At 43.4% G+C, this 24,226-nt stretch overlaps 1 protein-coding gene across 3 annotated transcripts in view; it reads left to right on the top strand.

Annotated features, from left to right (window-relative positions):
• GRIA4 (glutamate ionotropic receptor AMPA type subunit 4) overlaps window positions 1-24,226 on the top strand; it is a 381,681-nt gene that overhangs the window by 225,061 nt on the left and 132,394 nt on the right. For all 3 annotated transcript variants that reach the window (XM_006262481.4, XM_006262480.4, XM_006262482.3), the window contains exon 4: window positions 8,430-8,614. In XM_006262481.4, the coding sequence (XP_006262543.1) occupies window positions 8,430-8,614 (185 nt within the window). The remainder of the gene's footprint in view (window positions 1-8,429; window positions 8,615-24,226) is intronic.

Below are 24,226 nucleotides of genomic sequence, written 5' to 3'. Positions count from 1 at the left end.
AAATTAGTTGGTTAGAATTCCACATTGTCACCTGTTTGTAAAATGAAAAACAGAGTTGGATGGAAATGCTAGACTGTTATTTTGCAACTCTGCGTACATTTTGGTTTCAAAGCACTGAAGCAGCAGTGCTCTTACTATTCTTAATTGCATCTATATCTAAGGAATGACCAGTAGTAAGCAGCTTTCTTTATGTCTGTCACCCAGTTGGTACATGGAGGGTACCCTGTCTCCAATTGAAGGGATATCAATGGTTTCGTGTATGCTGTGGGAGCGTGGCTGCCTAGCTGCAGGTCAGCTCAGCTCCTTTCCCGACAGAGCAGAGCAGAGCAGAGCAGAGACGAGACCAATGATACCTTGTGATATTTAACTATTTACAGGTTTAATGATGCAACATGATATTGAACTTATAACCATAAACTTACATAAATACATACATACATACATACATGCATACATACATATATATAAAGTATTTTCAGATATCTGTTTATACGGATAATAGCTCTTGTTAACCCTTAACTCAAGCACAGGCCTAATCCTCTGTGGCCTTCTGATTAGTCTGCTGTCCCTGCCCCTCGACAGGGCCCTCTTGGCAGCAGGTGAAGGGGCACTCAATGATAAAAAAAGGTTAATTAACAATTCATAACTGAAATATCTGGCAGTGATAGGACAATAATTAAAAATGCACAATAAGATTACATCAAATGAAATACCCGTATATAAAGATAACCAACACAATAGATTCAGATATAAAACAGCTCATATCTTCTAATAATCAGGGATCCTGGTTTTCCGTGATAAAAAAATGCAAATTCTCTGATAAAAACCCCAAAATCCATTATTAAAATTAAAGGCCCCCCACAGCCCTGCTGGTGCCCCTCTTTGCCCCCACAACAGCCCTTTATCCCTGCTCGTGCCCCTTGTCCCCTACCCACAGCCCCTGCCCCCTTGACCTGATGGAGGGGGCCCCCAGCTTCCAGAGCTATAGGACCAGGGAACCAGGTCCACAATCCTTGCCCCCAACAGAAGACAGCTGCAGCAGGAGCAGCAAGTTGGCTCCCCCACTGCTGCTGCCAACTCGGGCAAGGGCAGGGCTGGCTCCCAGCAACCACGCACTCCCGGGGAGCAAGGGTGACCCGTGCCCCCAGATCTGTATGGGGGGCAGGCTGTGGGCTTGAACTCCCTCCCTGCTTCCCCCCCATGGGGTTGCTGTAGCTCCGCAGGCAAGACCCAGCATGACTGGGAGCAGCAGGGCCACGCCAGGATCTCCTTGCCCCACACCCCCACACCTCCTGTGCCTGTCACTGCTCTGAGTGGCAGAGCCCCACACCACTTCCCTCGGTGCAGCTTCGCATGCAGGAGGAGCATCGCTGGGGCAGCATGGAGCGAGGAGCCTCTAGGAGATCCCTGCACAGCTCCTCTCTCCCCAGCTACACTGGGTCATGGGGACGGGAGCAGGGCGGCAGGGATCTGATCTGCGTTTTCTGTGATAAAACCAGGAAATCCCTGCTCACAATATAACAATAAGGATGCATGGTTACAACCAAAATCCCAATAGCATAAATAATCAGACCCCAACCCATGGCACAGCAACAGTGCCCAAAGAGAAAAGGGCAACCAGGGAAGGATCACATCACCTGAAAGAACAGCATTATCCTCTCCTAGGTCACCAGACTAAGACAGGCCAGTAGCCAGGTAACCTCTCCTTGGCAAACAGGGCACCTAGATTCTGCTCTGTGTCCAAGGGTGAATTGTTCCCTCTCATCAGGGCCTTCCCCTTGATTGCCTGCAGTGGGGAAGGTCCCTCCTCCCCTGTGGGAATCCCCCAGGTAACTCATGACTCCCACAGCTTTTGGAGAGTTAGGCTTATGTCCAATGATGAGTTGGGGCGAGGCATCCTCCCTCGCTGGGGTGGTCAACCTGTGCCGCTTGTAGTGGGAAGGCTCAAACCACCTCATGCAGCCTCCTGACCTGTCAGCCCACTCTCAGCCCTGTGCACCACCCTGTATGCTGAAGGGGGCACCTGCCCTGTGCAGGGAAGGGGACCCACACTGCCTTGTGAGCCATGACATCCCATCAGTTACCGCCTGTGCACCACGGGGGTGTTTGCCTCATGCAGGGTTGGGGACTCACACTACCGCATGCAGCCATAGAGGTCCCTCCAGCTCTGCAAGCCCTGTGCACTGATCTGTGCACCGAGGGTTCCTGCCTCATGCAGGGATGGGGACTCAGGCATCCTGTCAGCTCTGCTCAGCTCTCTGCCCCGTGCACCGCCTGTGCACTGAAGGGGTGGGGACCCGTGCTGCCTTGTGCAGCCGCTGAGGTTCTGTCTGCTCCCGGACTCTCACCAGCCCTGTGTACTGATCTGTGCACTGAGGGCTCCTGCCTTGTAGGGTTAGGGACTTGCGCTGCCTTGTGCATCCACGGAGATCCCTTCAGCTCACCACGCACCGTGCACCACTCTGTGCACTGAAGGGACTGGGTTCCTGCTCCATGCAGGGTTGGGGACCTGCACTATTTCATGCAGCTGCCGAGGTCTCATCCACCCTTCAGACTCTCCGTGCACTGACCTATGAACCATCACCACGCTGTTCCCATGGTGGCTGAGATGCAGCTGCCCACAGCTTCTCCCTCACTGGAGGCATCTTCAGGGCACTTCTGGGGCAATGGGTCCACCCCTGCTGGTCAGCTCTACCAGTGCTTCTTCAGCCCTCATCTTCATCTTCTCACGTTGAAGCTGCCCATTTTCTCGGCACACCGGCTTTTATTTCCTCTGGAGGCTCCACCCCCAGATTGAGAACTGACCAATAAGGAAGCCCACGGGGTTAGTCCCTTTCAGATCCACTCTTTCACCACACCCCTGGGTCAGGGCAGGGCCACCTTTCTTCTGCCTTCCCCTGACTGGTGGCCAAGGAAAAACTGCCTCCACCAATGGAACCCAAGCCCTTTGAGATCAAGCTAACAACCCAGGCTACCAATGAGCCCACCAGCCAGCCTGCCACATGTCTGTCTTTATGGCTTCAGAGGAAGCATTCTTGGAGTCTTGTGAGATCATAAAGAAAAGAAAAAGGAGGTTTTTGTAGCATTTAGAATGACATTTGTCAAAAACAAAAGTTTACAGTCAATTCCATCACTCCAGTCTTGTAATTACTGTTCATAGGTTAGCTACGTTTTTTAAAGCCAGAAGAGGCCCTTAGGCCAAAGCTTGTGTTTGATAAAACCAATATTTTACAAGGAAAATACCTATCTGTAGGTAAAGTCTAAAATAGCTGTACTGTGGACATTCCCATATATTTCCATAATGGCATATAAATAAATAAATAAATAAATAAACAATGTAAGTCTACTTCAGTATCTATCTATCTATCTATAGTTTCATAGTTTCATAGTTGGTAGGATTGGAAGGGACCTAAGCAGATCATCAAGTCCGACCCCCTGCCACGGACAGGAAAGAATGCTGGGGTCAAACGACCCCAGCTAGGTGATTGTCTAGCCTCCTTTTGAAGACCCCCAGGGTAGGAGCTAGCACCACTTCTCTTGGAAGTTGGTTCCAGCTCCTAGCCTCCCTGACTGTGAAGTAGCTCCTCCTGATGTCTAGCCTGAATCTACTCTCAGTCAACTTATGTCCATTATTTCTTGTTACTCCCAATAGTGCTTGGGGGAACAGGGACTCTCCCACTGCCTGCTGGTCCCCCATGGCAAGTTTTTGGATGGCCACCAGATCCCCTCTCAGTCTTCTCTTGTGAAGGCTGAACAAATTCAGGTCCCATAGCCTTTCCTCATAGGGCCTGCCCTGCTGCCCCATGATCATGCGAGTGGCCCTTCTCTGGACCCTCTCAATGCTGTTCACATCCCTCCTGAAGTGCGGCACCCAGAACTGGATGCAGTACTCCAACTGCGGCCTGACCAATGTCGTATAGAGGGGGAGGATCACCTCCTTGGACCTACTCGTGATGCATCTGTGGATGCATGACAAGGTGTGGTTAGCCTTCCTGACCATGTCCCCACATTGGTGCCCCATGTTCATCTTGGAATCAATAGTAACTCCAAGATCCTTTTCTGCCTCTGCACTGACAAGAAGGGAGTTCCCCAGCCTGTAGGTATGCTGCTGGTTCTTCCTCCCCAGGTGCAATACTTTACACTTGTAAGTATTAAATCCCATCCTATTCTCATCTACCCACCTCTGTAACCTGTCCAAATCTAGTTGTAGCCTGTCCTTCTCTTCTACCGTGCCCACTTCTTCCCACATCTTAGTGTCATCTGTAAATTTGAACAAGGTGCTTTTCACCCCTTTGTCCAAGTTGCTGATGAAGATGTTGAACAGTGCAGGCCCAAGGACCAAGCCCTTGGGAACCCCACTGCCCATCTCCCTCTGGGTCAAAAATGACCCATCCACTACCACTCTCTGGGTGCGGCCCTCCAGCCAATTTGTAACCCATCTGACTGTGTAGGCATTGACACCACAGTCACCTGATTTTTTTAATGAGAATGGAGTGAGAGACAGTGTCAAGGCCTTCCTAAAGTCCAGAAAGGCTACGTCCACCGCGACACCTGCGTCGAAAGATTTTGTGACCTGGTTGTAGAAGGCAACCAGGTTGGTCTGACAGGACCTGCCTCTAATGAACCTGTGTTGATTGCCCCTGAGCATAATCTCCCCTGCTGGTCCCTTGCAGATGTGCTCCTGGATAATTTTCTCAAAAAGCTTTCCCAGGACTAAGGTAAGACTAACGGGCCTATAGTTTCCTGGGTCCTCCTTCCTCCCTTTTTTGAAAATCGGGACCACGTTGTCTGTTTTTCACTCCTCTGGCACCTCGCCAGAGCACCACAAGTACTTGTAAAGCTGTGCCAGGGGTCCCGCAATGACTTCTGCCAATTCCCTCAGCACTCTGGGGTGGAGACCTTCAGGACCTGCTGATCTGAACATGTCTAGTCCCACCAGAAATTCCCTGACTAGGTCCTCACTATCTATCTATCTAGCTAGCTAGCTAGCTATCTAATTTGGTGTCAGGAATTGCAATTGTTATTTTTTTAAACCAAATTTTTATTTTTGATCAACCAAAAATATATAACAACACATGTAACTGAATTTATTCATATCGCACTATCTCTGCAAACTGTACCATGTATTTGCATAGTATCATAATTTAGTAAATAAAATAGTTACAGCTGAATTTAGAGACCTTGAAAAGAGGCTCTGAGCTAAAAAGTTTCTAATCCAGCTGTCCATACTCAGGCGAAATCCCCACTGAAGTCTTTGCATTTTTCCAAATAAGGAACCCAGGTTTATTTTTTTGCATTTATAGGGATTGCCCTGTGGTCATTTCAGTTTTTGCCATTTAAACTTCATGCAGGTGTTAAATTGGCTCATTTTTCTGATGGCTCTGTCCAATTATTTTTAAGCAAATAGGCACACTATTCAATATGTCCAAGCCTGATACCAGCTGAGGCTATGAATGCCTGCAGTTGATCCCATCTAAATTCCAAATGTGACAGTCTGAAATATATTATTAAAAACCTTTCTGATACATACAGTACGTGAATATGTCATAGATAACATATGGAAGGGTTTTGAACTCAATATATCACATAAAATTTGCTGAGATGGAGACCCATTACTGAATGTAGCCTACTGTACCTCAGTCTTATATGTGAAAGGAGTATGACCATGAAAATATAAGCATGTATGCCAACTAATGACAAAGAGCTATACAGTTCTGAAATACCTAAATGAAGGCATTTGTTAATGAAATACAGGAAGTTAAGCATTGATACAAAATGGAAGAAGAGCTTGACAATGCATGCTTGACTTAGAGTTGCCATTCTTTATGCTGAGAGAAATTCCTGGCTGTATCATAAAACATCCTAATAAAGTTGTCCAAACTAAATATGAGTGAGAGGATGTCAACTGCTATTTCAAACTGCATGCATTCAGTCTGAATCAAAGAAAATGTTAATCTGTGTCAAGAAATTGAATTAAATAAATGTTGACTGTGTTGATATCAAAGATCAAGTCAGAGTTACACCATGAATGAAGCAGGAACATGTACCACAACATCATGATGTGGTTCTAAATATAAAGCTAAATATGGAAATGAATAGGAAATAAAGCAAGAAATACAATGTTTGGGAAAGAATTTAGGCATGATTTGAAAAGATAATTACAGACAAAAGGAAAGTAAATGTAGCAACAGGAAGAACAGAATAATTATGTGGTAATTAACAAGAATTCTCTATAGTTCTTTGGAAAAATAACAGATTTCAGGTTAAAAATGAACATCACAGAAATGTTTTAGCAGTAACTTTTCAAATACTTTAGAGTAGGAAATGATCTCAAATTCTAACCTACAGTCTAATTCAGTCACTAGATTTCTCAATGTACTATTTTTTTTAAGAAAAGTTCATGGAATGGAAATTATTCTTAAATCTTTTTCACTGGTATTATTGTTGTCAGTCTAAACATCATGAATCCTTTAGAAATAAATAAAGGTCTTGCTTCCAAAGAAAAAAATATGGTAATATATTTTATTATAAAGCTAGGTATTTTTATCTCAATTAGCATAATTGTGTCATCTAAGTTTTAAACAAATGTCTTATTATAAATTATATCAACTTATCTGTATATGGGTACTTGGTCTCATTTGGGTATGAATAATTAGATTTGAATGCATCTAAAGTACTAGAAAATGTATATCAGATATGATGTTATATGGCATTCCAAAGATAACGTTTTCTAGATTGCAGTAAGTCTGGTATGTGATTTGACCTATGAGTGCTACATCATGAGGAATTAATCCTCTGCTCAGTGAAACAGAGGCAAACACATATTTGATATTCTTGTTAAACTTTAGCAGACCTCCTAAATTAAAAACATTCTCCTAGATTTTTAGCAAAGACTTGATAAACTCATTGGTTTCTAAAATGTAATTGGCATTTTATTTTGGGTGGCTGAAATCCATTATCCTTATGGGAACTTTTAAGAAAATTCCCAAAATGCATTACAAACAATAGCACATATAGGGATCACTCACATACCCTTGAAATGGGGGCCTCTCTCACATCAGGGTTAGGCAGCTAGAATCCGTATACAGTCATTACAAACTGCTGCTTCCAAAGATGAATCCAGATCACTGGACTTGAGCTGGGATGTGTCTACAGTAAACTACCAGGAAATGGTAGGTATAGGAATGTATCTGACTTCCTGCTCTTCCTCAGGATTAGGAATCTGGCTCATGGCTATACAGTGGCCACCACCTCATCTTGGAATTCAGAAGCACATAACAATGACAGCACTTATCCTTCTTGAATGTTGGCTGATTGTGGGCTGCCTACATTTTAGTCTAGTGGTGGAACCATTCATCCAAGAAGTAGGATACCTAACCATGTAATATAGGTTACCCTGGGTTACAATGGGTGAGATCCAAGCAGTAGACATCTAAGTCACAAATGCTCCAGATCAACCATGCTGTATGAAAACCCAAGAGGTTTTCACCCACTGCACATGGTTGATCTGGAGCATTTGTGACTTAGATGTCTACTGCTTGGATCTCACCCATTGTAATTATGCTTCTTAGGATGCCTTCTATGAATGCTGGCATGTATCTCAGAACATTGTCTACAAACAGTGTCACACTGGTTCAAATTGACTGTGATTTGACTTTCTGGATCTTTACTCTTCTAGAAGAAATCATCCAATGTTTAGAGGGTTTTAAGCTGCCTTGAACAAATGATGAAAAAGCAGAAGTTTTTAAAGAAGAAATTGCCTTTCCTCTCTGATAATTATCTTTGCAGATGGCAAATGGGACATTGTGATGATGATAATACTTCTGTAATGGCTTTCATTCAGTTATCTTAAAGTGCTCTCAGTCATTAATTAGTTAACATCATCCCCACAATTAGTTAACAATATCCCCATGAGCTAGATAAAAGTAATTTCCATTTATCCACTTATTACTCAAAGTGATGGGCATCATATAAGTGCTAGTAATACAAATTATTATTATTGCATAGATAATTTATATGTTGTGCTAGTCACGGTAACTAGTACAGATACAACTAGAAGCTGTGACTTCCAATTCCCTTTCTATGGCTATGTCTACGCGTGATGCTACATTGCCATAGAGATGTTCTGCAGAGATGTAGCGTCGACAGGCAAAAACCATGATGCCGACGCTATGCCACCATAGCAATGAGCTACCTCATTATAACGCATTGCTACAGCAACATAGCTGCTAAAAATAACTGCGCGCCATAATTTAGTACTTGCTAAAGCAAATACTAAATGATGGCATAGGAACAACTGTGCCATGGGGGGCATGTGTAGATGCACACTATTAGACTGAGCATTAAAGGACTTAGTATTGATTAATAACAATTATAATCCATAAAATGCAGAGATTGTGTTATTAGTGAATTGTATCCTTTTCTTTTAGGTTATTCAATACTTCAAGCTATTATGGAAAAAGCAGGACAAAATAGTTGGCAAGTCAGTGCCATCTGTGTGGAGAATTTTAATGATGCCAGCTACAGGCGGCTTTTAGAAGACCTGGACCGAAGACAAGAAAAGAAATTCGTAATAGACTGTGAAATAGAGAGGCTTCAGAATCTTTTAGAACAGGTAATACCTGCTTTTAATGTGACTGTAAACACATTACTGTAGCTCCATAAGAGCTGCTACTAAGCTTTGCCTTTCATTTATTTTGCCACGGAGAAAAGATCCACCAATTCCCACACACCCTTTTATTCAGGGGCCAGTATATTTTTCCTTCTACTTTTTCCCTATCTTCACATTGATATGAAATTTCCATCAGAGCATCCAGCTGGTCAGAAAGAATAGCCACCTCCAAGACTGCAGGTGTGTGAGCCATGGGGCTCTGAATGATCCATGCAGCTCTCACATTAGCCCAGAGTCTTAATGCATCTGTGCCTTATGAATTTTAAATCAAGGTCTGTGGGTTCACAGAATGACATGCTGATACCGAGTTAGAAAGTGCCCCCAAGTTTATTTTAAGGAAAAAAAAGAATTCTTGTTTTGTTTAAAGAAATCACTTTTTTTTTGGTATTCAAGACTATTTTACATTCATCAAAAAGCATAACAAGCATATTTCAAACCATAGAAGGTCTTTAAATAATTATTACACTCATTTAAAGGGGAGTTGTATGACAGTTACCACAGCATTTGTGAACATGAAGGAAAGTAAAAGAAGTTAGGGGTAGTGTGCTACCTTTTCTTCGTTAATGAAGGTTGCAGTAGTGTAAGGAATAAGAATAAGAATAGATTATCCTATGTCTGATACTTTATAGTCATCTTCATCTGTATAAACTGGGAGTAATATGCTACCTCCCTGATCTGGAGAATCCTGCCACCTAAGTGTTGTTATTTCTTGAATAATAGGAAAAATAATTATTTGGAAAGAGCATTTTGCTAAATTATAGGAAAATAATTTAGGGTGGTAGATTCTTTTTGTTTCTCACATAATCCCACATACTATGTTAATGCACTGGAAGTGTATTTTTCCATGCCTTCTGCTACAGCCTAAGTATTACAGTGAACGAATGCCCTCTAGTGGCATTTAGCTTAGTATAGTATTTGCTTCACATTTTTTTTAAATATTAGGTATTTCTGTAAGTTTTAGTGTTTAAAACTTTAGTGATATGTCTGCTGTTATGGACATATAAATATAGTATGACATTGTGATACTGAAATATACAAAAACTGTTTTCTAAAAATAATTTTAGATCAATTTTTTTGTTGTCAACTTCAGAAAAGTAAACAAAAAGAAAAAAAAGAAAAGGGAAGAAATTAAGAATGAATGGTATGATTGAATTTAGGCAGGTCCTATGTATCATTTGGACAATTACTTTTTGAAAGGTTTCACTCCTTGTTCAAGTAAGGTAAGGGCATGATCCTGCACCACTGAAATCAGTGGGCATTTGCCAAAGATTTGTGTTTATAGAGGCTAGGATTCACACTGGAGAATTCAAAATAGTGGTAGTTTTGAAAAATAAAACTGACTGCTTTCATTTTTCCTGCCAGCAGTCTCTCAAGGGCAGGTGTGGTGGCTTCAAAGTAGACTAACATTAAACTGTTTTTCTCTTTATCTACAAAGATGACTTAATTAAATTTGTCTCCCTATAAACCAACATTCTTTTATGCTCCAATCCTCTTTAATGGAGGAATGAACATTAGTTATGACTATTTTCATAATTCTTTGAGGGGGTACAAGTAGGCACTCTGTAGTGCTTTTTGAAAGCGAATTATTCTGAAAGCAAATTATTAATTTAGTAAGTAAAAATCTTATTAATGAGATCTTAATGCAAAGTGCTTTGGTCTTAAATCTTTGCTGAGGAATGGGGAAAAACTGACATGTTTTTGTGTGTGCAGATTATTACTATGTCTTAAAGAAGCACAGGCTTTGGGGTTTCTTCTGTTCTAAACAGTTCTGCCTAGAAGGGCTTGTATGCTTTCCTACTTCAGGATCTCCAAAATTCTAGTTTATGGTGATTTCAGTAGCTGTGTAAAGACAAAAACAAAAAGAAGATAATTGTTTATATTTGAAATGATCCCTAGCACCTATTCCTTGAGAGGATAGCCCCAACCAAGCCTTGATCATTAGGGTTGAAAAGATAGTTATGCAGCTTCTACTATTGCAATTAACAGCTAAAAAACTTGAAAATTAATACTGTTTAATTTATGTAAAAATGAGTTACTTAAGTTTCCTGAAGATCCTATGAAACAGCCATCTCATCTAAAGTCCTTATATTGATAAGTATTGTATAAAAACAAGGTTAGTCTTTTGCACAGCAGCCCTTTGTGGAAAAAATAGAGAATATGTTGGAAGGATTTGAAATGAGCATTTATGCTGTTGCCTGAAATATAAAGTTCCTGCATTTCTGACTTTCCCAATTCCCTGCTGATCCATTTTATCCAAATTTATTTTAAAAAGGTACTCTTTTGTAAGAAATAAATTAGACTTAATTGTTCTATAAGTGGGTTCTCTTAGAAGAAGACCATGTGATACCATAAAAGGTCTTCCTCAAATCCATAGATACATATGATCAAGTGTAAATTAACTTGCATTCTCTGGCCTTTATTCACATACATACAAATAGATATGTCTGAGAATTTTCCTGTGAAACATTTTCTTTGCAAAATGCTAATAAGTGAAATATCATGTGGACTGAGATTGACCACAGGATTTCTGCATGTGGGGCTTTGAGAAGGTCCAGGCCAGGCAGCCTGCCCTGGGTCCAGGGCTTTCAGGCCTTCTGGTATAGAACTGGCATGCTGGGAGACTGGAAGATCCAAAACCCCAGGAAGTGTTCACTCTAGTTCAGGCTTTAAGATCTAGGTTCAGAAAGTGAGTTTGAAAGCAACACATCACGAACACTTTCTTGGAATCAGAGAGACCCTAGAGTTCCAGCACGTGTAGTCCCATAAAAGCCCTACAATTAGAACTGCCCCAGGGTGGGCAACCACATGGATATTCAGGCAAGGTAAAGAAGTTGCACCTATTGTGTAGTACACATGCAGAAAGGGCTGTATAGCCATAACAAACAGATGGTCAGGGAACATATGGTGCTGTAAAAATGGCAGATACCACTCTAAGATAACTCAACAGGGTACCTAGAGAGGTGGTAGAATCTCCATCCTTGGGGGTTTTTAAGACCCATCTTGACAAAGACCTGGCTGGAATGATCTAGTTGGCAATGGTCCTACTTTGAGCAGGGGGTTGGACTAGATGACCTCCTGAGGTCACTTCCAATTCTAATTTTCTATGATTCCATGATTCTACAATAACCCTGGATGGATGTGGTATCAGACTTCAGCTGTGTGGGTTAGAGTGCTATAATGAACCTTTGTATCACATCACATTGCAACTCACAGTAGGTCATATTCTGCTGGCAACCCATGGGACTTTGCAGTGGCTTGCTCACCCACCCTCCCAGGGTGGCACTCTAGCCTCAGCCAGAGCTCAATTTCTCTGCCTGAGTGCCAGGCCAGCCCCAGCCCCAGCCCCAGGCTGTCACTGACAAAGAGTCAGAAAAGCCTCTGCCTCCAGGCCTACCTGTATCCTTCCTTTGGGTAGCATCCACACAAAGAAAACTGCTTATTCTTGAATATCTTTTATTGCTTATTGTCATGGGTGCAGGTAAGCAAGTACTGAATGTGCATCTGTTGCTATTTTCCTCTGCTCACGGTTAACCTCTCATAAGAACTGAGTCATCTGCACTGATTTCTGGCAATGGGCAGTAAATAATGTACTTGAACATCCCCAAAATGTACATTACCACACCCACACATACTAATATATAGCATCACTACTTTCCAACTTCTCTGGGAAAACTTAATGCATCTGTAAAATGTAGACTGTGAGAAGCACTTACAGTATATGTGCTTCTCCTGCTCTCCCTGTGCCCAACATAGGATGCCGGACCAGAAAACTACAAGTCCACAGACACAAAACCTCAGAAATCTTGGATGCATTCAATAGCCTATAAAGAAGCAAAAAGTATTTCTCTATTCACGTCTTAAAGCCAATTTCTAATAATTTTGGTCACTCTAGTAATGGTTTGGAACCGTGTGCATTTGATAGAAAGCTGGTTCAGACAATCTGTTACAATGTTTGGGGTATGCTGCTAGGAGTCCCATATATAGGGCAGCTAGCTTCAGGAACTCTTTTTTTTGCCAAGCCTGCACACTGTTTGTTTCATTAATCACCATTTTACAGTTGCCACTTTTCATAGCTATATGAACAGTGATATCCAGTGGTCTTGCTAGCCTTAATGTAGTGTTCTTAGAGCAATCCCCCCACCATTAAAAAACCCTCTAGGATCTATGATGTTCCCCATTGGAAACATCTGACATTCTTCAATGGAAGAAGAGAAAACTCTTTCCCCACCTTCCCAATCTTCTGCCTGCAAAAAAGCAGTGATTAGATTTTCCCTTCTGAACCCGGTAGATTCCCTAAAATTTGTACAGAATTTTGGAAACCACCAGAGGGCCACTCTCCTGAATTCCTAGTGAGTGGAGTAAATCAAGTTGTCCCATTTGCCAGTTCATGCCCCAGAAAGGATGACTTAGGATCGCCACGTACTTGGTACCATGTCAGTATTCCATCAGTTCCTTTTTATTGCCTGATTAACTGGCACCCTAACATTACGAATCAGTCAGAGGCATTGTGTATTTGCACAACAGGCATTGGAGTCATGATCTTCCCAGTCCAGGACAATCCACTGTTTACTAAAAAATTGTTTTTTAGTCAAAGTTTTAAAAGGTATTTAATTGTATGTTTCCTGAATTGGTCTACTGAATAGTGCAGTGAACTCTGGGGGAGGTGGAGAGATTTTTTTTAAGTTTATCACAGCCCTTTAGTCACATGCAAGTTTTTGAAATATAGTGACACTTAAACCTGAAATTGGAGTCATTTTCCCTTGATTTCAATTGGAGCAGGATCAGGTCTGTACCATTTACTCTGTAAGGTACATCTCTAGCATGCCCTTGTTTTGTCTCCTAGCAATGAATTAGACGAATTGCCTGAGCTAGGGAAAAATCACTTCCCCAGCTGGGTAATCATGAAGAGCAGTTACAAGTATGCAAAAATTCTACAGTTTGGGTAAGGGGGAGACAGAAGGCAACACATTCAGGGGTGAAAGAAGCCAATTAAGGATTATCAGGTGAATCTGCTGAGCTCTATACATCTACAAAAAGTAAGAAAAGGAGCCAGTTATGTGTGTGGGTGTAAATTAGGAAGCAAATCTTGCCTGAAATATTTTAATAGCACTCTACTTCCTTCATCTTAAAGTTTCTGTGAAGAAAAATTATAACCAAAAAGTAAAATGTAATTCTTGTTTTTGGTATCTGCAATCCACAATATTTGCACTCTCCATCTTGCATTCTCCAAAGTAATTTCAGATGCATCTGATGCTCTGTGTAGCTGCTTACACTAAGAAGTATTTTGTAATGTCCTGATGCAAACGGTGCCTTGGTCAAACCAAGTTTGTGTTTGCCTGAGACTTAGGCTAGTTCTCAACTCCAAACCAAAAACTCTCTAGATTTGCCTAGTTCATTCAAAAATCACTTTTGTGTACAGAAGAGAAAAAGCCGTAAACATGAAATTTCGATTTAGGTGTGTGGGGGAATGTTTGTATTAGAGTCTTGGATCTGAACCTGGCAAATGGTTTTGGTTCCAACACTAGAATAGTTCTACTTATGTCTTTTCTTGAAGGGTTACAGCTCCAGATGATGGAAAATAATGAGAGGAGATAATTTCTCCTTATCTCTGTCTTAGACCTTTTCTGTAATCTTTCTTTTAAAATCTCTTGCCTCTCAATACCACATGTGCCACCACAAGTCATCTCAACTTTTTACCTTGCTCAGGTTTATAAACTACATATCTAGATGTATTTATTTCTTTTTTAAAATATTGAAATAAATTCATAATAACAAAAAACAACCATTTAACAGTGTGTTGCCTTGTGCATCTTCACTTGTGACATCTATATTTATATTGGAAACTCCATATAGGGACTTTATACAGTACCAGTTAAGGGATGATGAGAGAAAAAATGAAAGAGAAAAAATGAAATTTAATAAAATTTAGCAAGTACTATTTGACATTGAAATTCATAACATCCCACTAATAGAATCCACTACACTGAAGTCCAAGTTGTAAGGGTATAAAGTACAGGTGGCTGAGTTGGACCCTAAATATTTTCCATCCCCCCCTTCTTTTTTGGAGAAAAGGCTCCTTTCATATCCTTTATTTTCATTCAGTGCAGAGGGTCTCCCTCCCTTCTTAATCACTGATCATATAGCTAATAGATGATCAAGTAGATAGTTCTGGGGGAGGGGCATGTGGTTGGGGGGCACTGAACCTCCAAGCTGCAGCAAGTAGCGAGACATTGCTTGATCCTAAGGCACCATATAAGCTTCATGCCCTTGAATTTACAGTCCAGGAAGGACATGCAGCATTGCCAGAATCATGGGGCATCAGCTGAAAGCCCCTGGATAATTTGAGTTTCTGGAGGTGAACTGAGCAGCCAAACACAAGTGAAGTGGAAGCAAGAGCCCCAAGCCTCTGCAGTGAGAGCAAGAACCACGTACTGGGAATTGCATCCTCACACATTCACCACTGCTTCCATCCATCCATCCACCCTTCCAGCCTTCCACCCACCTCCTCATGTCTAGACCGTCACCCACCCACAGACATCCAAGACCCCACAGGCACTGCTGTGGACCTTGGATGAACCTGGCCCATCTGCTCCTGGGTCCAGGATCACAAAGCTGTCCATCTCCTATAAAGAGAAGTCCCTGGTCTTGATTCCAGACTTCTGAAAGTAAGTTTCCAGATCAAACCCCACTACCCTGTGTCTCCCCTCCAAGGTTTCACATTGTTAAGTTCAGGCCATGCAGTATTCACCCTGACTCCAAACCCCCTTCCAGGGTATGTCACCCTGTTCTCAACTCCCACCCCACCACTGCCAAAGGTTTGCCATTTTATGTTAATTGGAAGGAGGGAACAAGCTGAGACATAGGCAGTGGTCACCAAATGTTCTTTATTAAACACTGGAAAAGTTTGGCAACCACAACATTTTAAACTGGGCACATGTCTTCCTCATGCCACCTTCTCCCACACCCTGGGGAGCATTGGGGAGGGAGAAGAGAAGCAGGGAGTGGCGGGGGGCGGGGTGCCTTGGCAGCCTGGGTTGTGGGCAGCAGTGCCTGAGATGCAGAGCCAGAGGAACCTATGGCAGGAAACTCATGGCCCAGTGCCTGGGCATGTTCACTTAAAGCCCTCCAGCCCTACTCATCTGTGAAGGATTCCCAGTCCACATGGTTGAGGAGGCAGTCATGTAGGCCTCCACAGATATGGACAGCCTGCCACACTGCAGGGCTGAGGCCACACATATTGGCAGAGGGATCACCCTCTCCCCCATCCCTGCACCACATGTGCTCAGACTTCAAAAAGAAAAACTCATGACACTTACTGGCAGCACAGCCTGCTATCATCTGGTGCAGATCCAGGGGCTCACACCCCCAGGAGGGTTGCAGCCCACACCCAGTGCCAGGAAACACTGATGCTGCTGACAGCCCAGCAGCGGGAGGTGGAGTACAGCCCTGGCTCTCCCTGCCTCCCGCTACCAGGCTGCACTCCAAGTGGCTCCACAGCCCCATGGAGCTCAGCCCAGTAGCTGGAGATGGAGCACAGCCCTGGCTCTGCCCGCCTCCCACTGCTGGGCTGTGCTCCATGGGGCTATGGAGCTGCTTAGAGACCAGCCCAGTGGCAGGAGGCAGGGAGAGCTGAAGCTGCGCGCTGCCTCCCACCACCAGGCTGAGCTTCATGTGGCTGTGGAGCCACTCAGAGCACAGCCCGCTGGTGAGAGACAGGTAGAGCCAGGCTGCGCTCTGCCTCCCACCACCGAGCTGAGCTCCATGGGTCTTTGCTTGACCCATGGAGCGTAGCCTGGCAGCAGGAGGCAGGCCGACCCAGGGCTGCACTCGATCAGCTCCACCAGCCCCAGGAAGCTCAGCCCAGCAGTGGGAGGTGGGCAGCGCCAGGGCTGCACTCTGCCTCCCACCACTGGGATTTGCTCAATGGGGCTGCGGAGCTGCTCAGAATGCAGCCCTGGCTCTCCCCTGCCTCCTGTTACCAGATTTGCCCATCAGTTTGGGGTGTGCTCATTATTAGGGATACATTTCTGCGAGGTCTCTGTAATTCTATCAGTGTGCTGCTTGTGTCACTTGTGTTTCTCTATGGAGCTGTCTCTCTCCCTTTGCAAGTTCTCACCCCCAGTGGAGCTATCTTGCAGGACTCAGTTTCAATGGGTCTGGGTTCCTCCAACCACAGATTTAGTCAAACACATGTATGCACATACACACACAGATCAACAGGACATGCCTGAGCCAAGCTGGGTTATTTAGCATTGACAGGCTAACACCCTCATATGCCTTGAACTCAGGGCAACAATAAAATGCAGTTCGACACAAGCACATGGGTTAACAGAGCACATCTGAGTCAGACCAGACTATTCAGCCCTCATGTGCCTTGAACTCAGTTCATCCCTTATTTTAGCAGGACAGTAATAAATGCAGTTAGACACATACACACACGCTAACAGAGTACGTCTGAGCAGCCTGGATCTGATCAACACTTTCAGCTGATACCCTCATGTGCCTCAAAACTCAGCAAGTCACAAACTCTTGTTGCAGTGGTCCTAGTAGTAACCCCCTTGATGAGTTGACCCCACTGTGGGTTTGGGCATTACAGGGATCTTTGGCTTAGGTAAAAGAAGCGTTGCTGCAGAGCAAATGGGGAGGTCAAGAGGAAGAAAGAGTAGGTGAGGTTCAGAGAGAAAGTATAGCAACCAGCTTGACCATAAAAGTTATTTATTGCCAGGTATATGAGCTTATGATGATACCAGTAATAATAGCCATACAAGAGAGGCACAAATAAACAGTTACAATATTACACAGTTTCAATTAGGTTTTGGGGGAAATTGAGCTCAAGTTTGATTAGCAAAAGTCAAGTTTAGAAAGCTGTACCTGGAGTAAGAGAATAAAAGTCAGGTTCCTGGAGGCAGAGAGAGAGAGAGAGAGAGAGAGTTGGGGTCTCACCACTCAGTGAAGCTTGAACCAGTCAAGGTTCCCAGGTGTTGTTGGAGCCGGCAGACAGGCAGAGTTCTGAGCACAATCAATGGAGAGATTCCAGGCAGAAAAGGAGTGGAACTGGTGCAGGTTTTGGATCCAAGCACCAGGACAGAAACTTGAGCTTGGGTAGAGTTTTTTTGTAGAGAACGAACAATGGCTCAAGGGAGAACACTAGGCTTGTTTATGGGTAAATGATGGCTCATATGCTGGATAACAGGAGCTGATCACTCCTGGCTATGGGTGGCACTACTCTGAGGGAGCTCACAATACAGACAGGCAGATTCAGTGTTTTGGATACCAATAGAGGAGTCATTACTAGAATTGGTCTGATAAATGCTGAGTTGGGTTTGTGTAGATGTGGGTTGATTCGCATTTGGAGCAGGGATCCCCCATCATGCAGTGCTCCCCTGCTTCTCTGATCCCAGAGCTCAGTGCAGTCCTTGCCTTGGAATCTCTGTTCTCCATCCTGAATGCTAATGAAGGTGCATGACTGTCCGATTTACCATTTAAATGAGTTGTCATCTGGTTCCATCTCAGATGCAAATGAGACCAGAGGAGTTGCTTCACTCTTATCACCCTCGTCCAGAGGGCTTTAGGTGCGTCTCCCACTGCATCTTCCTTTTCTTTTGTAAGTCCTTCCTCTAATCAGTTCTTGTTCAGGCAGAGGTGGGGAGGGGGAGAGTTCCTTGTGAGTCAGACAGGCTGTGTACTGTGCCAGGGTTCCCCAAGAACACAGAGCTGAGAGGTAACACTCCTGCCACCAGGCTCCTTCAAAACTTGAAACATTTCAAAACTTTCAAAACATTTTGAGTGCCCTCATTTCATTTCTAAGCTGTTTCAAAGATTTTTGTTTCATTTGAATTTCATTGTTTCAAGCTCAAAATGCATCAAAATAGCTTTGAAACGAAACACTTGGTGAAATTTCACACAGCCCTACTACCTATGTCCTTAGACCAACACTGCTACAACCAACACCCATTTCACCTTCAAACAACTAAGTGGCATTTATATAGCCACGTGTTACAGGGTGCCATTGGCAAGTGACCCCAGGGTTTCTATCCCCAGCTGGCTCCTCAGTGCCCCTCTCCTCTCACTTTCCTGCCATGCCTTGATGTTGAATAATTTAGGGAGGTTCCCTCATGTCCAAAGCAGGCAGGGTGGCTTTAAAGCCAGATGTCACTGCCTCAGATCCATACTGCTACCACTATTTGGGTCCAGACCCCCTTCAAGCGCCTCTACCTTGCTGTCTGCAAGCCCACCTTTCACCCCGTCTTGGCCAGCAGTCCTATTTGTCCTACTTGTCTTGAGCTCTAAAAGCCAACAAATACACCTCTGAGCCAGGCCTGTGGGCTGTCAGCCTCCACTTCCTTGGCAGGATTCAGGCCTTATAAAGCAAGCACTCCCTACCCACTGAGAGTCAATTTCAGCAGGGTTTTTTGTTTCAGTTCTCCGATATGCCTTCTCCACATTGCCCTTTATAGCCATGCCCATTCCACCAGTTGTTAACAACAGAGATTTTTTTTTCTTTTAATGAACTGTCCTGCCCTCTGGGCCAGCAATCAAAGTCCCATACATAATTTTTTGATCCTTCAGGCTGAAAGAACCATTGAAAACAAAAGAAAACAGGCATCTTACCACCATAGCAATTCACATGTCTTTGGGTTCCCTCCCTATGTTCCCCATGGCCTTGCTGACCAGCTTCTGCAGTGCCTCACCTCTCCCCCTTGAGGACAGTCCATCATGGTCTCACTCCCAAACTTCTTCTCTCTTCTTCCTGGTGACTAGGGGACCCACTTTTATGTCCCTGCTCACACAGGCTCGCACAGGAGGTCATTGTTAATAGCATGCAGTCTTCAAAAAGGGTGGGTCTGCAGCTTGCCCCCAAATGAATCTCTTCACCCTTGTGACTCAAGTCCTTGCCTTAAAGGGACCTGGCCCTCATGGTCCTGTCCTGTGGCTTCTCCCCAGTAATGGGTGAAATCCACTGTTATACCATGTCACTGTAATTTTTGGCACTTATGCACAATTTGAATTCCATATGGATATGTTTGCTCTGGGTTTCTCCTATGGGCATGCTCAGTAGGCTGATCTCTGTTGTGTAGGTGCCAGTATGTCAAGTAGAAAATGAGGGATGATATATGTTAAAAAAAATATGAACCTCTCAAAAGTCATGCAGTGAAACAATGAGGAAAACAAAGGTACTATTTGAAACACATCTGCTAAGAGACATAAAAATCAATAAAAAGGGGTTCTACACATATGGCAAAAGTAAGAGAAAGACCAATGACATGATAGGTGCCTTATGGAATGTAGAAAGCAATCTAGTTCCAAATTATGTAGAGAAGGCTAAAGTATTTAATGCATCTTTTACTTCAGTCTTTACAGATAAGGGCAGCTATCAGATAACAAGCATACTTGGCAGCAGAGATCGGGATGGAGTCAAACAGTCTAGAGTAATGGCAGAACAGGTTAGAGATTACTTAGAGAAGCTAGATGCTTTCAAGTCAACAGGTCCAGATGGGATATAGTCTATGGTACAGAAGGAATTTGCTGAGGTAATTTCAGAGCTATTAGGATATTCTTTGAGAACTCATGGTGGTCAGATGAGGTCCTGGATGATTGGAAAAGGGCAAATACAGTGCACATCCTTAAGAAAGAAGAATCTAGGGAAATAGAGGAGTCAGCCTGACTACAAGTCCTGGAAAGATCATGGAATAGGTCCTCAAGGAATCCATTTTGAACCACCTTGAAAAAAACAAGGTGATCAGGAATAGCCAGTATGAATTCATAAAGAGAAAGTCATGCCTAACCAACTTGACTTCCTTCTATGATAAAGTAAGAGTGGGTGAGTAGTGGATGTGACATACCTTGACTTTAGCAAGGTTTTTGACACTCTCTCATGACATTTTCATTAATAAGTTAAGGAAATAAAGAAAGACTAAACAAAAGCATTTAACATGGATACATAACGGGTTCGATATTGGTGCTTAACAAATGGCCATCAATGGCTCAATGTCTAGCTGAGAGGGGATATCAAGTGATATTATCCAGGGGTCTGTCCTGGGTCCAGTATTGTTTAACATTATCATGAATAATGTGGATGGTGGGATTGAGTGCATGCTTAGAAAAATTTGGGCATGACACCTATTTAGGTGGAGTTGTACACACTCTGGAGTGAAGAACTAGGATCCAGAATGACCTGGATGGGCTGTAAAAATAGTTCACAATCAATCAGATGAGTTTCAACAGAGACAAGTGCAAAATCCTGCATTTGGAATTAAATAACTGTATGCACAGGAGAATGACTGGCTAGGCTGCAGAACTGCAGAGAAGGACCTGAGGGTTACAGTAAGTCATAAGCTGAATATGAGACAAAATGAGGTCAGTAAGACTAACCGCACCTTGTGCATCTACAGATACATCACAAGCAACTCCAGGGAGGTGATGCCTCTATGCAGAATTGGTCAGGCCACAGCTGGAGTACTGCGTCCAGTTGTGGATGCCACACTTCAAGAGGGATGTGGCTAGGATTGAGAGGGTCCAGAGCAGGGGCACTCGTATGGTCAAGGGGCACTGGGCCAGGCCCTACGAAGAGAGGCTAAAGGGCCTGAACCTATTCAACTTCCACAAAAGAAGGCTGAGAGGGGATCTGGTGGCCATTTACAAACTCACCAGGGGGGGACCAGCAGGAATTGGAGGAGGCTCTTTTCCCCCCAGGCACCACCTGGGGTTACTAGGAATAATGGCCACAAATCATTAGAGAGAAGGTTCAGGCTGGACATCAGGAGATACTACTTTATAGTTAGGGCTGCCAGGAATGCCTGGAATGGGCTCCCAAGTGAAGTGGTATTCTCCCCTACTTTGGGGGTCTATAAGAGGAGGCTGGACAGATATTTGGCTGGGGTGATATAACCATGGAACCCGTTCCTGCCTGGGGCAGGGAGTCAGACCTGATGATCTGTTTAGGATCCTTCTGACCCTAAGCACTATGAAACTACGAAAAATGTGCTCTTGCTGCAAAAAACCCAAAGCAAACTGGGTTGTCACCAGGAGTGTCACTTGCAAATCAAGGGAAGGGATTCCTCCACTGTATTCAGCACTGGGGAGGCCTCACCTGCAGTACTTTGTCCAGTTTGGGGCCCTGAACATCACAGAATATGTGGACAGATTGGAAAGAGTCCAGTGCGGAGAAATAAAAAATATTAGAGGCCTGGGAAGCAAGACTAATGAGGAAAGGCTGAAAGTACTAGAGCTATTTAGTCTGGAGAAAAGCAGATTTAGGGAGGATTTGATAAAAGTCTTCAAATACCTGAAGGGTGATTAGAGAAAGGATGAAGTTGGGCTTTTCTCTGCAGCCTCAAGCTGTATCAGAGGTAATTTAGGTTGGAGATTAGGAGGAATTTTCTGGCTATAAGAGTGATCAACCATCGGAACAGGCTACCTAGAGAAATTGTGGCATCTCTATCCTTAGAAATTTTACAGTCTGTTGGACAGACACATGCCTGGGATTGTTTAGCCAGGGATGGTTCTGCTTTGAGTTGGGGGTTGGCCTAGATGACTTTATGAGGTCCCTTCCAACCCTACTTTCCTATGAACCTAAGTCAGGAAATGACGAAGTCAAAGTTACTTTTGTGTATTGGTTTCTTTCATTACATCATTCTGTGCAAAATTTTCTCTGGGAGCTTTCACTGGGGTCTTGTATTAAACAAGCACAGTGAAAGAAACATCATGAATGAGATTGGGCTCTTACAGGTCTGAGTCTTATTTCTTGTCAGATTTAGTGCCTACTCCTGAAACTCTATCACATTTACACAAATCATTCCTTTGAACTCAACATCAATAACTACTCCAAAATCAAGCTCAGACTCTGGCTGTAAAATAAGGCACAGCTTTACATAATCCTGCCTCATTCTCTGTTTGCTGTTCAATGTATACATTTTTAGGGTTCCAAGAATAATTTAGATGTAGGTCTTGAAATAAATAATGCATGATGAAATAAATGCCATATCAAAACATAATCCTGAAAACCAGGGCCAGATTGTGAATCATTCCATGTGCCTATACCAGGAACTGGAAGGGCCCTCTGAGTCAACTAGTGAAGTTCCCTGGAATCTCAGACACAGCTTGCCATATAATCCTCTTCCTGAAGTGAGGCAATTTATAATTTTTCTACTCTGGCTACCTGCATTTCAGATGACAGCTTCCTTAGTGCTACTGGTACTCAGTAACATAACTTGAGGGGACAAGCAGGGCACCAACTTTTGGCACTTATTCAGAGGAAGAGCTCAAATGGCACTCCCAACGGAGCCTGCGTTCCCACTGCCACATCTGCATCATTTTCACAACTGTGGCACCCCTATATGGGGAGGTTAGCATTTACTTCCCTCCACACCCTCTACCTCACATTGCCCAGGGCAGCAAAATTGCAAATTATGCCTTTCCTGGTATTCTCCCTTCCAGTAGATAGATGGAAAGAGGTGGGAACCTCAGGTTTCAGTGCTTTGGCCAGTGTAGCTACCAGAACTATCTTTCCTCAAAAATATAGCTCACACAGATTACTTTTCTTGTTGATCATGGCCTCATCTGCACGTGTGTTTTACTGTGGAGTAGACTAATTAGCCGTGAAATAAAACATCACTGTCTACATGTGCAATGGTATTAGGCCCTGACAGTGCTATCTTACAGCAGTGTTAATTAGGTGGGAACAACAGTTTCTTATGGTGAGTAATTAACTGGGATTAAATGCACATGTAGATGCTGGCTATGGGCATAAATTGCACCTAGTCATCCCACTGAGCATGGGGATGACCAGACTCCTGCCTGCTGCCTAGTTATATGACTCTGTACTTTAAGCACCCTTGTGACCCAACCAGCCCCTCTGCCAGCCACCACCTGCCACTACCACCTGGAGCCCAGGGCAGGGCAGGGCAAGACTGGCCCTGGTGTAAACTGTTCTAGCCCAGCTCAAATTTCTGCTATCCCAGGTGCACATGTAGATGTTGTACCTGGGAGTAGTTTACTTTGGCTCAGACTGCTCCGGAGTTTATTGCTTTGAATTAATTGCACATGTAGACACACCCCATGAGAGACAAAACCAATCTTAGGTTGCTCCTGCAGTTGTATAACTGCACGCCACCCCTTCTACCAGGTTTCAAGCAAAACCACTCACTCTGTGGAAATATACATAGCAAAACTGTGGTTTCTTTTTTATGCACTGCACTGCAAAATGGTTGAACTAGATTTTATGAAACTTTCTTTCATGTATGGTTTAACATTGATCATTAACAACTGAATCTTATAAAATATCCTGTATGAATTTATTGTATGAAAAGGTCATGGAGAATTACTTTTTCTGGATATTTAATGATTTTTTTTCCTCGTTCCCTCATTCTTACATGGTAGATTCTACTATTTTGTTTTAACTAATCTTCTCAACTAGATCAAATCTGGCCATGAAAGTTTTCTATTTTTGCATTTCTATAGGATGTTCATTTAAGACCTGATGCAACACCCATGGAAATAAATTGAAAGACAGCAGATAAGTCCAATGGAAGCTAGGTAGAACACTATTACAGTGGT

Source organism: Alligator mississippiensis, chromosome 1, assembly GCF_030867095.1.
Source record: "Alligator mississippiensis isolate rAllMis1 chromosome 1, rAllMis1, whole genome shotgun sequence".
Taxonomy (NCBI): Eukaryota; Metazoa; Chordata; order Crocodylia; family Alligatoridae; genus Alligator; species Alligator mississippiensis.
The sequence above is the reverse complement of the archived record's forward strand: the minus strand, read 5'-3'. Positions and strand labels throughout refer to the sequence as shown.